Below are 15,879 nucleotides of genomic sequence, written 5' to 3'. Positions count from 1 at the left end.
AAGCAACGAAATAGGGTAGTAAAAGTGCTTAACGTTAATAAAGCTAATGAACAGCAATGTTGGATCTGTCCTCATGCATGCAATCAATTTTATGAAGCTGGCTTCTTCAGTCATTTCTCCAGGTGCACATACAGGGCCCTGGGAAAAATGAGTAATAAATACTTAAACACTTCCAATACTTTGATGAATATTTTACATTGTAGAATATGTGAATATTAGTAACATTAATGCAGACTTGAGAGTTAGAAAAATTTTTATAACCAGAGTGCCTGGTCACTAGACTGTAGCTCGGGGACAGGGGTGGAACTGAATGAAAGTGTTTGTCAAATTGTCTGCTTGCGTTTCGTGAAGTACTGAGAGTGCAAATGGAAAATATCTCCTAGGGTATATCTAGTTCTCACCTTTGCATTCTGGAAAGCTCTGGCAGGCCCAGTGACAAAGGGTATAGTATAGGCTAGACCATAGCAAGGGTGAGACAAAAGGAGCGATAACTGTGAAGATGGATGCCAAATGGCAGTATATTTGAGGTCCCTTCTGCTTCGGTTGCTGTATCTAGGATCTAACGGCATCCTGGCCTCTATCAGGAATTGCGTGGCCAGCAGGAGTAGGGCAGTGATGGTGCCTCTGTACTCGGCCCTGGTGAGGCCTCACCTCGAGTGCTGTGTTCAGTTCTGGGCCCCTCACTACAGGAAGGACATTGAGCTGCTGGAGCGTGTCCAGAGGAGAGCCACCAAGCTGGTGAGGGGTCTGGAGAACAAGTCATAGGAAGAGAAGCTGAGGGAACTGTGCGTGTTTAGTTTGGAGAAGAGGAGGCTGAGGGGAGACCTCATTGCCCTCTACAACTGCCTGAAAGGAGATTGTAGAGAGGTGGGTGTTGGCCTCTTCTCCCAAGGGAATAGTGACAGGACCAGAGGAAATGGTCTGAAGTTGTGGCCGGGGAAGTTTAGATTAGATATTAGGAAGAATGACTTTACTGAGAGGGTGGTCAGGCACTGGAACGGCCTGCCCAGGGAGGTGGTAGAGTCGTCATCCCTGGAGGTGTTTAAGAAACATGTAGACATGGCACTTCAGGGCATGCTCTAGTGCCCGAGACTGTTGGTTTGTGTCTGTTTGTGGGTGGGTGTGGGGTGTGGTTGTGGGTGTTTGTTTTGTGTGGGTTTTGTTTTGGTTTTGGTTTTGGTGTTTGGTTTTTTTGGGTTTTTTGTTGTTGTGGGGGGGCTTTTTGGTTTTTTTGTTGTTGTTGCTTTGGTTTTTGGGGGGGGGGTTTGGTTTTTTTGTGGTTGGACTCGATGATCTCAAAGCTCCCTTCCAACCAAGAAGATTCTGTGATTCTGTGTAAGTGGACAGTGCTGGCACGTCTGAGGAGCTGTATGAGCAAACCACCTGGGGCTGGAAAAGAAGTCTACCTACTGTGTTTCAATACAGTTTCTCCGAAAGCAAGAACAAATACTTTAGAAAGCAAGTCTGATGTACCTATGACAGGGAAATATAGGAAACATCCAGCTAAGGAAAACAATTTTTTTTTGTGTTGAGGCTCTGAGGTGACTTAACCTATTTCCATCCCATTTTCCTCTGTGCTTAAGTTTACTCCCGGTGAGAGGATGCTATAGCTATTGTTGCAGTCTGTTAAGTGATGCAAGTTTCCCACCTCTGTAGTCCCTGCCTGGTGAAGTCTGTATCTATGTCAGCCAGAAATGCACTGAAGCCTGCTGGTTAATGAAGCTTTCAGAGCGCAGGAGAGGACTCCTTCCCTTGGGAGGCACCCAGCACCCTGCTTGGGCTACAGGACTGAGCTTTTGGTTTTGCCAGCACAGTTCACCACCCATGGAAATAAAAAACCTGCCGAGTATGCCACTTGATACCTAGTAACAGAGACAAGGGTGGTTTATTGTTGCTACTGCCTTCTGGGAGCAGATGCCATAGAGTTGGCCAGAAGGACAGCCCTTTTGGGAAGGGCTCTCCACGCTCATCCCAACATCAGTTCTTACTGGAAGGCAAGGTTGTCTTCATTGTCACCAAAGTGAGAATGCTTGTCCATCAGAAACTACCGTGAAGTACTCCATAAAGTTAGCCTTAAAATTGTTATTATGATAGGACTTAGAGATTTGGAGTCCAGTCCTGCTTTTGCGGAATTTAAGTCCTTTCTAAAAGAAATGTGGATGTGTCACCCATCCAAAACCAGCTAACATTAAAATGCAGACAAATCTGGCAGTGTAGAAGGCACTTGGAAGCGGTGTAAGGGTAAGAAATGTATTATGTTGATGCTTTAGTGCTATGTAAGGAAGAAAGCTGAGTTTCCGAGTAAGGGTGCTGGGGTCAAAACCGGCAAATGATTCAGTAGTGAAACATGAACTGATGGAATAATTTGAGAGAATAGTTTTCTGCTCCTAAGATCAGAAACACCAACACAGGGCATAGAATGTGAAGTGTGGCAGTATTTTGAATGATGTTTAATTTGTTTCTACATCTTTACAGCATATGTGAAAGTAGATTTTTGTGGGAAGACCAACTGAATTTTTTCTATGAGGTTTTTTTTTTATCTGAGGCCTGATTTTCAGTTGTGCAGTTTGTGAAGAGATCAGTAAGGTTTCCATTAGGTCAGGAAGTCACGTGTAAAAGGACATGAAATTACTGAACAGTTACGTCACTTAGAAAAAAAAGTTTTGTAGTTTTCTTTTTAAATTATTTGGAAGGGACTTTGCAGTGAGGGTGTAGAAACTTGGGGGGGTTTGTTTGCTTATTTGTGGGTTTGAGGTTTTTTTTTTAAAACAAGTGGACCTTTTTTAGAAGAATCCAGCATACTTTTTTAGAAGAAAGACAGCATATCTTCTGTTGGTGTTCCTGCCATTGCTTTGAATTGAACAGAGGAAAAACACATCCCGCTCTAGGAGTAGAGAACTTCAGATGTGTGTATGAGAGCTTGTTGTTCTCAAAAATTAATTGAGACAGGTGGCTTAGGCTATCTGCCTTTTCTAGAATCTTAAATGCTGATCAGTAGTGATTTATGTTGTGGCCTGCAAACTGAGAAGGCAGAATTTTCTTTACAATTTCATTTGGAGGGTATTTTTAGCCTAAAGAAGTAATAAGGAATAGAAAAGTAGGCCAGTGCTCAAAACACTTCGGTACTTGTATAAAAATTCAAAAAAATACAGGAATTAAGATAAGGATACAGTTCTTTTATGTGAGCAAACTTGCATTAGTTTGTGTAATAGGTAGCTGATGGAATAATTTACATGATTTATATGGAAGAGTATAGCTTGTTCAGGAAATACAGCCAAGGGTAGACAGGAAAAAGTGCTGTGTTTGTGTACCAGTGATGTGTAGGCTTGCTCTGAGGTTCAGATCACCAGCGTCTGCCTGGAAAGGAATAGAACAGGAGGCATTATCCAGCAAGTTTTTAAATGCATTTGTACGGTTTTGACATTTGAGGTGAAGGAAATAGTTAGAGGACTGTTTTCTTTGTAAACAAGGAAGAGAAGGTCCTTGAGGATGTCCAGACAGGGTAATACTGGTGAGAGCAATCTAAGATATATTACTATATTCAGTTCCTGCGATGGGAATGAGAGCAAACAACATAATAGCAGTAGATTTAAAAAAAAAAAAAAAGAAAAAAGAAAAAAAAAACTAAAAAAGAGCATATCTAAGTGCAAACTTACCTCATTGTGTAGGAAAAATTGAAAGTGTAGTAAGAGAACAACCCCAAATAGGAGAATGAAGTCCATAGGAAGTAGAAACTGTGTCAGGTTACTAAGGTCAAAAGCAGAAGTGTGTAGCACAGGCATTTAAGGACATTAGGAGAAAGACCAAGGCACAAAATGAAATGCAACTAACAAGAGAAATCAGAAGTAATAAGAAATATTTTTATAAGGCTAGTTTCCAGCTATTCATTGTCAAAATGGAAAGGTTTATTGATTAGAGTTGTCCTGGTTCCTGTACTACTTAGTGCCCTATTAGCAATTTAGATAATAGGAAGATTTTTCAAATTCCTTCCAACTCCACGATCCAGTGTAGTGATTTTTGGGTGGACATACTCATAGCCCGTTACTTGAAGTTTTGAAATGTTTCCAGTTCACATCTACTTCCAGGTTTTCAAAGCTGTTGATTTTACTTTTAAGAAAAAGGACTGCATGCAGTATTGAGGTCTGCACTGAAGAGAAAAAAAAAGAAAGAAAAGACACTGAAAGTATAATTGCAAATGAGTCTATGTCTGCTTCGTTTTCTTTTATAATGATTTTTACAGAAAATAGTGATTGTTTCCTTAGGATTCACTGACCCCAAAGACATAGGCGTCTATGTACCTGCATAATTGGTATCAGATCATTTTAAAAGCACTACTGTACTTACTCCTGCACTCTACCTGCCCTCACAGCCTGTCTAGCAAGCCCATGTAGAATGTGATAGCTTTAACCAGCATTTGGGGTCTTGTTCCTCAGAGTCCAAGGAGAATCAGGGTTCCAAATCAGCAGAGGGAGAGGGCAGCTGTAGAGTTTTTCAGACTGGTACATCACAAGGAAGCCACACAGTAGAAACCATTTCTCTTCTGGTGTTCGACACAGGTTCAACTCCAGGTGACTGGCAATGTTATCTTGTTGCTTAATAGTCAGAAGAAGATGCCTAAAGCTGTGCCCATAGGACAGCCATAACAAGGTTGTCCTCTGATCTGAAATGCTGAGCTACAGAGTAGTGGGAGACAGATGAATGAGCAACACTCCTCTTGGCAGAGCTGCAGACTTCGAATGTCAGGAGTGGGATAAGAAGGAATGTTGTGGTGCCGTGCTATAAACAAATCAAGCAACCAGATCTGTCTCAGCTCTGAAAGAATGGTCCTTAGTGTGACTGGATAATATTTTTGAGATGTCTGATAGCAAGCGTGAATGCTGTCCAACAGTCAGCTGGAAATGCCCCAGAGTCCAGAAGAAGATCAGATAGTCTTTGCCCTAAACAAATTAAAGGCAGCACCTTGAGTTTAATCTAAGTTGATGTCTTGCTTCTCCCAGAAAAAGGCTTAATGAAGAAAACTGTTAGGCATGTGGACTGATAGGGTGTGAAAATTGAATTAGAATTAAGATTAGAATTAAAATTTAGATGTAGCCTGTGGTAATCCTATAAATTATGGGCTTTGCGAGACTGGCTGCATGGAGCTGCCTTTTTTCTGCTCTCCTACTGGATATACTAGCTACAAGAAGATAATTTGTACGAAAAAGGAGAAGGGAATCGCCTAGCTCAGCCAGGAATGCACTGACTTTCAGGAAAGAAAATCTCATCTCAAGGAAGGAACACATGATAATCTCCAAGCATCTTTTATACAGGATGCAAAATCATCATTCCATCCTGAAGCAGAGGATATCTGGGGAGAATGCTGTGAAGTATATCCTGGTAGGCCTGGCAGAGTCTGACTTACATGTAGGGAAGAAAATAATCTTAAATTCCAGTGTTTAATGGAAAGATTCACTGCAGAGCCCTGCAGAATATGCACTTCATTTAGCGTTTTAAGTGGTTCTGCAATAATGTGCCTTGTTCAGATTTAAGGAGTTGGCCAAGGCAGCATGTGAGCTATCAGATACAATGACACTGGACAGCAGAGAGCTGTGACTTGAGAAGACAAAGTCTGCAAGAAAGGGGAGGATGATTAACAGAAAGGATGACAGTTGTCAAGTCAGAGGCATAAAACTGATGAGTTCATGTCAGCATTTTAATGCACCTGATATTTAAACCTAAAAAAGCAACTCTTTGTTAGTCCATACAACAATTTGTATATATCATGTCTAATCCTACATCACATCAGGGAGCTAACTTCCATGGAATAATAATTCTTTTTTAATTCAGCCTTAACTAAAGAGAATGTGTTGTCAAAAGACTCTATGAGAATTTTACAAGCAATGGTAAGGATTTTCTCCAGCAGTTTTCCTAATTGCTGCAGTCCAGAAAAACTGAGGATGTAGGAGAAAGCACGAGTTCCCAAACTACAGCACACACATGGAAGCCTCTGTTACATAAATTTAATTTTTTTTAAGAAATACCAGTACAATAAGATGAAATAGAGATGGGAGCCAGAATATAGACTTGCAAGTGATGTAATTATTCAATGTAAAAATGAGAGAGAGAGATACACAGTTGAATTTCAACTTATTAAGGGCCAATTTTCTGGAAGAAAAGGACAACTAATAAAGAGACAATTGGAAAACAGTGGAATCAAGCACGTAAGAATCACATGAATTATTAAATTATTACCCTAAGCATTGTCCCAGGCCCAATTTAAACATGAAGATCTGATTTTGAGCGCTGTTGAGCAACGTACCATAAGGACTTCTATGTTACTTTGTTTCTAGGGATATAAGGTATGGATATATTTTTATATCTTATATATAAAAGAATGTGAGCTGTGATCGATATACTCACATGTGAGTTACCATGAGTTTACAAGTGAGGTGCTTCTCACTCTTGCCATTACTTGATACAATATCGCTGTTGTGTTAGATTCCTCTGAATTCTTTAATGTTTCGCTCCTTGCTGTACGAGAATGTACAAGGCACCAAATTTCAATGGCGTGGGTCCTTGCCGGAGGGGGGGAGAGGATTCCCTTTCAGTACATATTCTCTGGAGAGAAATACTTTTGAGGGGTAAGAAAATCCTTTGTATAAGGAGGAAATCTTTAGAAAACGTGCCTTAAAAAGGATGGCTTTTCAGAAGAGCATTGCAAAAAATGCTGACAAAATGGTTATAATAATCTTGCTAATGGCATTCCTGAGTAAATAGCTGAGGTAAATCAATTCAGGCTTTGTATAAGAGGGACAGCTTTGAAGCTATTCAAAAACTCGGTGGTTTTGAAAGTCTTCAGTTTGACAAAAAGCTTAATCAAGACAGTTAAAATACATAACTGAAAGAAAATTAAGTATCTACCTTTTGATGTTGAGAGGTGGCATTTAATGTTAGAACTTGAAACATCATCAGTCTCTCAGAGGACTTTCAACTCATTCCAACATTCCTGTTGCGTCTTGAGGTAAGAACATTTTATTGCTAACTCGCAAACTAGAGTTTCAAACGTTCAGAGCCCTTTTCAGTACTCTGTTGTGAGCAGTTCTGTGCTGACAACAACTTTTTAATACCTTTTGGTTTTTTGTAATACTGGTTTCCAATAAAGCTAGTTCTTCCTTTGGAAGATGGCTTGACATCCATAAGAAATCTCAGTGTAAATCAAAGAGCCGTTTTCAGCCAAACAGACTCAAAAGACTTTAAAGTTCAGGCTTGTGTGCATTTTGCACACCACACCCTAAATTCTACCGTAGAAAGATAATACTGGCTATGCTGTTACTTTCAAATTACTTGACCCAGCCCATATAAAAGACACTCCAAACCTAAAAGTAATGGGCGTTCATTCAGGGCATCATGGTGAGGTTTGCAAGCTGAGCTGTGGCATTGTTCTGATTTAGCTACGCTGCTTCAGATTCTCAAATAAGGATAATCTCCACTGTCTTTGGAGATGCTGCACCATTTTCAGTTGCACGGTGTTGTCATGCCAAGTGTCACAGGAGACTTTTATCAATAATTTATGTATTATACAGAATCTTTTTCTAGTGTAAACATATTTAGTTAAAGACTGTTTCCATCTATTCAGTTTTTTTCTGTCTCCCAGGTCTAGGAGACTTTTAGGAATTGTAGTCAGGGGATAAACTTCTGAATTGCATCCTGAATTCTCTAAGATTCAGCATTATCAGAGGAGCCATCATAAGCTAGCAGGGCAGGCTGACCTTCAATCATCTGAAACATTTAGGCTTCAAAGATGCATATTAATCATATGTATTCTACTGGTTTCCTGTGAGTCACCAGGTTTCCTTCAGCTGAGAAATGTCTATGCTGAAAAAGAAAATCAGAAAGTAACATTTGTTTCCTCCACTTACCCTGACACCTCATTGTACCAGCTATATATCTATGCGTACTTCAAGTTTGCAAAGATAAAAGTGAACACCTGGAAAGAATTTCTCTGTTGTGGTACTCCACTGTAGTAGTGGGAGACCTTAATACATCCAGATCCCTGCTTGCTCGATTTCTTTAGAACCCATCCTCTGTTCACAGGAGAAATACAGAACTAGTCAGAGGGCCCTTTTTTCCCCCAACTATACAGTTACATTTAGCACATGCAGGCCTGAACCTTTTTCAAAATAAATATTCTGAAAAGCTCTAACTTAAGGGCTTTTAAGAGGCATCCTGTTTCTGTGAAGAATGGGGGATAAACAACAGGGAAGTTCAAACGAAACTGAGGGTTCTCTCACTGATGTATACATTATATGGGCATAGAAGATGGAGATTAATACTTTATTGTTGGAGGCAAGTATAGCTTTAGAAATCATAGAATCATAGAAAAGTTTGGCTTGCAAGGGACCTTTAAAGGTCATGTAGGTCAACGCCCCTGCAATGAGCAAGGACATCTTCAACTAGATAGGGTTGCTCAGAGCCCCGTCCAACCTGACCTGGAATGTTTCCAGGGGTAGGGCATCTACCCCCTCTCTGGGCAACCTGCCCCAGTGTTTCACCACCCTCCTTGTAAAAAATTTCTTCCTTAGAGCTAGTCTGAATCTGCCCTCTTTTAGTTTAAAACCATTACTCCTTGCCCTGTCCCTACAGGCCCTGCTAAAAAGTTTGTCCTCATCTTTCCTCTAGGCCCTCTTTACGTACTGAAAGGCTGCTATAAGGTCTCCCCGGAGCCTTCTCCAGGCTGAACAACCCCAACTCTAAGCCTGTCCTCACAGGACAGGTGCTCCAGACCCCAGTTCATTTTTGTGACCCTTCTCTGGACCTGGTGCAACAGGTCCATGTCTTTCCTGTGCTGAAGGCTCCAGAGGTAGACACAGTACTCCAGGTGGGGTCTCACCAGAGCAGAGTAGAGAGGGGCAGAATCACATCCCTTGGCGTGCTGGCCACACTCCTTTTGATGCAGCCCAGGATACAGTTGGGTTTCTGGGCTGCAAGCGCACATTGTTGGCTCATGTCCAGTTTTTTATCCACCAGTACCCCCAAGTCCTTGGCTGGGCTGCTCTCAATCCCTTCATTCCCCAGCCCATATTGATACCAGGGGTTGCCCCAATCCAGGTGTAGAACCCTCATGAGGTTCACACAGCCCCACTTACTGAGTTTGTCCAGGTCCTTCTGGCTGGCATCCCATCCCTCAAGCACGTGAACTGCTCCACTCAGCTTGGTGTTGTCTGCAAACTTGCTGAGGGTGCACTTGATCCCGCTGTCTACAACATTGATGAAGACATTGAACAATACTGGTCCCAATAGGGACCCCTGAGGAACACAACTTGTCTCTGATCTCCATCTGGACATAGAGCTGTTGCTGCTACACTCTGGATGCAACCATCCAACCAATTCCTCATCCACCAAACAGTCTACCTGTCAAATCCATATCTCTCCAATTTAGAGAGAAGAATGTTGGGAGGGACTGTGTCAAAGGCCTTGCAGAAGTGCAGATAGATGACATCTGTAGCTTTTCCCTTTTCCACTGATGTAGTCACTCCACCATAGAAGGCCAATGGGTTGGTCAGGCAGGACTTGCCCTTGGTGAAGCCATGCTGGCTGTCTCAAATCACCTCTCTATCCTTCATGTGCCTTAGCGTAGCTTCTAGAAGAATCTGTTCCATGATCTTCCCAGGCACAGAGGTGAGACTGAGAGGTCGGAAGTTCCCAGGGTCTTCCTTTCTATCCTTTTTTAAAATGGATGCAATCTTTCCCTTTTTCCAGTCACCAGGGACTTAACCTGACTGCCGTGACTTTTCAAATATCATGGAGAGTGGCTTGGCAACTACATCAGCCAATTCCCTCAGGACTCTGGGATGCATCTCATCAGGTCCCATAGACTTCTGTATGTCCAGGTTTCTCAGGTGGTCACGAACCTGATCTTCTCTTACGGTGGGAGGGACTTTGCTTCCCCAGTCCCTGCCTTGCAGTCCTTACACTCAAGCGGTGTGGGAAGAGAGGTTGCCAGTGAAGACTGAGGCAAAAAAAGTTAGTGAGTACCTAAGCCTTCTCCTTGTCCATCATCTCTGGATCTCCTTTCTGGAGATCCAGGTGTATTCTTAAAGCAGAAAAGTGGGCCTGGGAAGCACCTGATGCGCAGTCTGATGGCTGTACTGTCTTAACACTGGCATTCATGAGATGGCTGCATACAAGAGCAGCAGGGAAGAAGGCATTCTCAGTTCCCCAGAAAAAAAAAACTATTTCTCCAAATTTTTTCTCCTTTCACACAGTGATACTAATTTAAGGCCTGAGAACTTTGTCCCTGAGACAGTGGCTGTGGATGCCAGGAGGCAGCAGGGTACTAGGAACAAACTTCTTGAGAGTCTGGCATAAGCTCATGGGAATCAGTTTCTGCACCACGCTGCCTGCTTTGGGGTTGGTGTGGTCAAACTCCCAGAGTTAACATTTTGTGATTCAAAATTCCTGAATGATTATTGAGGGCTGCGTTGTGCCTCTGCAGGATAGTTTCGTATTACACTTGCATGGGAATCAAAGTCCTGCTGGGTTCCTTGGAAAAAACTGTCACCTTTGGAAATTCCAGTTGTTTCTGAAAATCAGCAATTAACAAGTGTTTGTTGCATATTTTAAGACAACAGAACTGTCTGTAGCTGTGTTACGAGTTTGCTGTTAGCGGCTACAGATGAGCAGAAGTTTGTACCTCTTCTGCTTGAAGAAATACATTGATAATGTTTTAGGGAACTGATTGTTCTGACCCTTGTGAGGCTAGTTTTGAATAGCGCTGTGTGAACCTAAGAGGTTTCTAGAGGAACAAGAAACACTTTGCCACCTTTTGGGCACTGAGGTGGAACTACTAACATGCTGTGCAGTCCTGTTTCTGGTTTTTTGGTGCGCGGGTGGCTTTTGGTACTAACCACGAAGATACAGGAACTGTTTGTAATGAGCTCTCCAGTTTTCTTGCACTCTGTGCACCCTTGCACTATTCAGTAATGTCCTATAGACTTTCTGGTTTTCTGTTAGCGATCTTTCTCATTACCTATGAGTGCTTCACAGTTGGGAGCAGAGTTGGGAGCTGTCTGGACAGCCCAGTGCAGTGCTAAGGGAAGATCAATTAGCTTCAGTCCTTGCTGTGCAAACTTGGATATCGCTTAATGGCAGAACCTTGTGTCCTTTATATTTATCCAGATATATGCACTCCTTTTGCCTATAGTACGTATACCACTAGGTAGTTGCAAATGCATGATGTTTCTGTCTCCACTTTCCCCTTAGTAGAATATTGAACATTATATCAATAGCAGAGTATGAAGGTATGAGAGATGTCACCAAAAAAAATGTTCTCCTTTATTTTTCTTTCTAGATTAATACAGCAGATAATTTCAGCAGTTGCGAGGAAGCAGAGGACGATGACATTTACGTGCTTATGTCAGGCTCAGAAACTCAACCAGCCGTGAGTAAGTTACGTTGTTAGACAGCTTTGTCGGTAACAAAGCATGTGCTGTATTGAGTGAGTGGGACTATGGACAAACAGAGGAGGCAAATTATTTTAATGCTTTCAGTTTCCACGTTACTGCAATTTCCAGGGAGGGGAGATGCCCGAAGAGAAGGGGAAAGGCAGGTGAGGGATTCAGTTGCGATAACGAAATCATCACTCAGTAAGGCAGACCTCAGTAAAACCAGCCCTTCTGGTAAATTCTGGAAATTTGTGATCTCTGCTCTGAATCTAGAAAACAGCTGAATTCTCCAAGTTCTCAGAGAACAGCCTTCATGTAAGGGGAGGCACAGATAGTAAACATTTTGCAGATTGATGTCCATAAATCTAAGTGCAGATTGATGACAAGTTAGTTGATAATCTGTGTGGTCACATGCATTCCCCTTGAAAACTGCAAATGAAGTTGCTTGTTTGCATTTACTGATGGCATATATTTGGCATATGTTTTATAGTATCAAGGATCTATAATGCTAAACTTTATCCTGTTTCTATCTAATCTGTCTGTTGACAATTTTATCTTTTCAACTGTCTCATATTCTGTATGAAAAGGTTGTTACTTATTTGCTAAGTTTAAACCGGTTGCTTTAGCACATCTAGGTAGATGATAGACACTCTGAAAATGTGAGCTAGAAACCTGGTTAGCCCTGATACGTTTTCACTGTCACGCTATATATGGGCACACCTTTACATGGAAGAAGAACACAGATTGTAACAGCTGGCCACGTTAGGCAGCTAAATGTCCCAACCTCCCATTTGAATGAGTAGTGACAGAAAGGCATCACCAAAGGATAGCTCAGAATGGAAGCCTACCTCAAGGCCTAGATATTATCTGCTATGCATTGACCTTAGGTCTGCTGACAGACTTGTGTAGTTTGCTCCTCTGTTACTGAGGTTGACTACTCAAATCTCAATGCTGTATGTAGTAATTAAAATGTACGCTTTCACATCCCTCCACCATATTCTTGGTCTGTGTGCCACTAAAGACAGAAGAGCTCTGTTTCCACAGGAGTACAGCCGTGTCTCCCAGGGGCAATGTTTATTTCGTTTTAGAGAGATTTAAATAAGCACCCAAACCCCATTGTACAAAAACAAGTTGCACAGCTATGTGAGCTACGGCTTTGTTTTACTAAGTGTTGCGCTGTGCTGCACTGAAAGTCACGTCATACCAATTACAGAAGCAAGGTAAGTGTGTGTGATTTCATCCTGACAGCAACTCTAGAAAAGTTTAACATTGTGTGCACCAAGATGGTGTGTATTAGAGCAGCAAGATAAAATAAAAACTTCCACTGTTGATTTGGTAAATATTTAAAAAGCTATTCACTGACAGTATGTATTTGACAGCTTTCCTACTGTATCAGTTCGTAAAAGTTTTATTAGGCATTGTCTTGCTTCCGTGGGAATTCTTGAAACGGGAAATGTTTCCAGATGGCAAATTTTAAATAAAATAATACATTCTTTAGCATTAAAAGCCAAGCAGAACCCAGGAGATCAATATGGAATTGGATCAAGATGCCATCAAGAAGCTGAGGTGGAAGAGGAAAAGAAAGATGATGTAGGAGACAGCAGAAAGGAGACAGAACATGAAGATCAAGAGGAAGATTCATACAGCTTTCACAACAGTCCTGACAATTTGTATGCCAGCATACCTGATGATCTCGAAGAGAACAGAAGCAGCTGCTTCATCTGTAAGAGGCCACCACCTCCTCCCCCTCGAAATCTGCCTGGCATCCTAAGACAGGACAATCTGCACAATTTATCACAAGGTACAGTCTTGGGAGGAAAGTACTCCCAGATGCAAACATGTGCAAGTGCAGACCAGGTGCTGCTGTAGAGATTATGTACGATCGCTTCTTCTAACAGCAGTAGCTGGGCAGCTTTACCCTAATTCTGCAAAGCAAGCATGTGCATATGAACTTTGCTGCATTGAGATATTCGTGACCATCCCTGGAGGTATTTAAAAGACCGGTAGATGTGGTGCTTAGGGACACACAGACTCCCCCACCTGGTGTACTGTGTCCAGCTCTGGAGACCTCAGCACAGGAAGGACATGGACCTGTTGGAACAGGTCCAGCAGAGGGCCATGAAGATGATCAGAGGGCTGGAGCACTTGTCCTATGAAGACAGGCTGGGAATTGGGGTTGTTCAGCCTGGAGAAGAGAAGGCTCTAGGGAGACCTTATAGCGGCCTTCCAGTACCTAAAGGGGGCTACAGGAGAGCTGGGGAGGGACTCTTTTATCAGGCAGTGTATCGATAAGACAATGGGTAACGATTTTAAACTGAAAGAGGGGAGGTTTAGATTAGATCTCAGGAAGAAATTCTTTACTGTGAGGGTGGTGAGACACTGGAACAGGTTGCCCAGGGAAGCTGTGGATGCCCCATCCCTGGAAGTTTTCAAGGCCAGGCTGGATGGGACTTTGAGCAACCTGGTCTAGTGGGAGGTGTCCCTGCCCATGGCAGGGGGGTTGGAACTCAATGATCTTTAAGGTCCCTTCCAACCTGAACCATTCTATGATTCTATGGTTTATGGTGGTTTTGGCAGTGTTAGGTTAATGGTTGGACTTGATGATCTTAAAAGTCCTTTCCAATGTAGATGATTCTATGATTCTGTGACCAGGTATGTCAGCTAATACTGTGGTATGGGCTGCAGAATTCAGGTTTTCCTCACTCTGCCCATCTCGGAGAGCTGCCAAATACATTCCAAGAGAGGCTTGAAACAAAAGATTGAGCTTGTATTTTTGTCAAGTTGTTTTAAGTATTTAACATTTGAAAATATTAAATACTATCTTGATTTAATACAGCTTGGAATTTCACAGGTAGAATTAATAGAAAGTGACTGTGTGGAGAGAAGTAACATAGTATTTGATTACAGTTTAGGCAATGTTGAGGTTAGAAATAAAAAAAAAATATATTGCATTGCAGATTGAAAAGAGAGGGAGAAATGTAATGAAATGCTTCTCCTTTTTTTTCTTTTTTTTTTTTTTAATACTTCTGTCCCAGAGTAAAAATCTAAAATTTAATGTTTTAGTTTGACTCAAGTGATGAGAAGCCCAAAATACTATTTGCCTGTATTTCAGAAGGGATGATTATCACTTTTTCTCATTAGGAAAAATGAGTATGGAAAAGAATTCAAGCTTAAATACTAGTCTTAAATAGTCACATAGAGAAAAAAAAAAACAAACTTCTTATTTGTCACAGACACTACTGATAAGCGTGCACACAAATTGCTTCTCAGTTTCTCTACTGCTTATTACTGCTAACTTTGTTTTCAAATGTGGCATAACCTATTAGAGTCTTAAATGGCCATCACTGAGCACTCTGAAGTTCACATAAGTAGATAGAAATAGCTTTCTAGCCTTATAGCCTGCTATAGGTAGTTTTTCATCCTGTTTTCTGCTGTGAAAGAAAAGCTGGCTATGTGCAGGAAGTCATAGGTGGATTCTAAGAGAAAGAGGGGGAGAATAAAATTAATGTTAAAGATGTGTTTTGCCTCCCACAAAATACTCAGCTCCACCTATATGTGTGCATAAATGAGGGGTCAGGTTTGGCGTACAGGATTTGTTAGTGTAGTTTGATATAAATGCCTGTCTTGGAATAGTTCTCCATGTGGCTGTACCATCAAGTGGTAATGGGACCCTCTCTGCCAAATGCTGGGTGTCGGTTTGTGGGTACCAGCAGAGACAGTTTCTTGAATATGTAGTGTCCTGTGCTGGTGAGGCAGAGTTCGTCTCAAAAAAAGCTCCTGTGTGAATAGATCATGCTGTGCATTTTCCTGAAGTGTTGTTAGCCTTGCTTTCTTCATTGGGGAATGGGCCGGGGGGTATCAATTCCTCTAAATGGCGATGATGCTTGCTTTCAAAGAGGAGCCCTAACGAGTCGTTGCTACGTATTTTCAGTCAGCCACTTGCTTTAGATATTGCTGTGGAATACCTAAAAGGCAAGTCCCCTCTTCTTGATGTCTTTACTTTGGCAGTGGCATGAGAGTGCCCCCTGTGGGAGTCAAAAGAAAGAATATCCTACAGAGAAAGAAACAGAACTTCTCTAGTAACATGGAAAAAAAATATTTTTCATACTAAATATGGCAGGTATATTAATCCCACTTGTTGCTCTAAAACATTTAAATATCTTAGCCAGAATACATGTTGATAGTACATATTAATAATATGTCTCATTTATAAATTACACATCCCACTTATAAATATATCCCACTGGCAAAGATTCTTTAGCTCCTCTGAACCCATAAACGGATAAAACAATTCTTTAAATAGCAGCCAAAGTATTGAAACCACCAGTAGTGACCACAGCCCAGTTTAGCACATACACATGTACAGGCAGTAAATTATAAGAAGAGGAAACCATGACTCAGTACAGGAATTCCAGGCAGGAAGGTTCCTGTTTTTGCAGGAAAGATGGGTAATCAG

General features: G+C 41.6%; 1 protein-coding gene across 1 annotated transcript in view; it reads left to right on the top strand.

Moving 5' to 3' along the window:
• Positions 1–15,879, top strand: part of BANK1 (B cell scaffold protein with ankyrin repeats 1) — a 141,355-nt gene that overhangs the window by 101,913 nt on the left and 23,563 nt on the right. Inside the window, exons 8-9 of the mRNA XM_074147787.1 lie at positions 11,330–11,423; positions 12,922–13,224. Coding sequence (XP_074003888.1) covers positions 11,330–11,423; positions 12,922–13,224 — 397 coding nt within the window. The remainder of the gene's footprint in view (positions 1–11,329; positions 11,424–12,921; positions 13,225–15,879) is intronic.

The sequence above is a fragment of the Numenius arquata genome, chromosome 5, assembly GCF_964106895.1.
Source record: "Numenius arquata chromosome 5, bNumArq3.hap1.1, whole genome shotgun sequence".
NCBI lineage: Eukaryota > Metazoa > Chordata > Aves > Charadriiformes > Scolopacidae > Numenius > Numenius arquata.
Note: the sequence above shows the minus strand (reverse complement) of the source record. Positions and strands in the feature narration are given on the sequence as shown.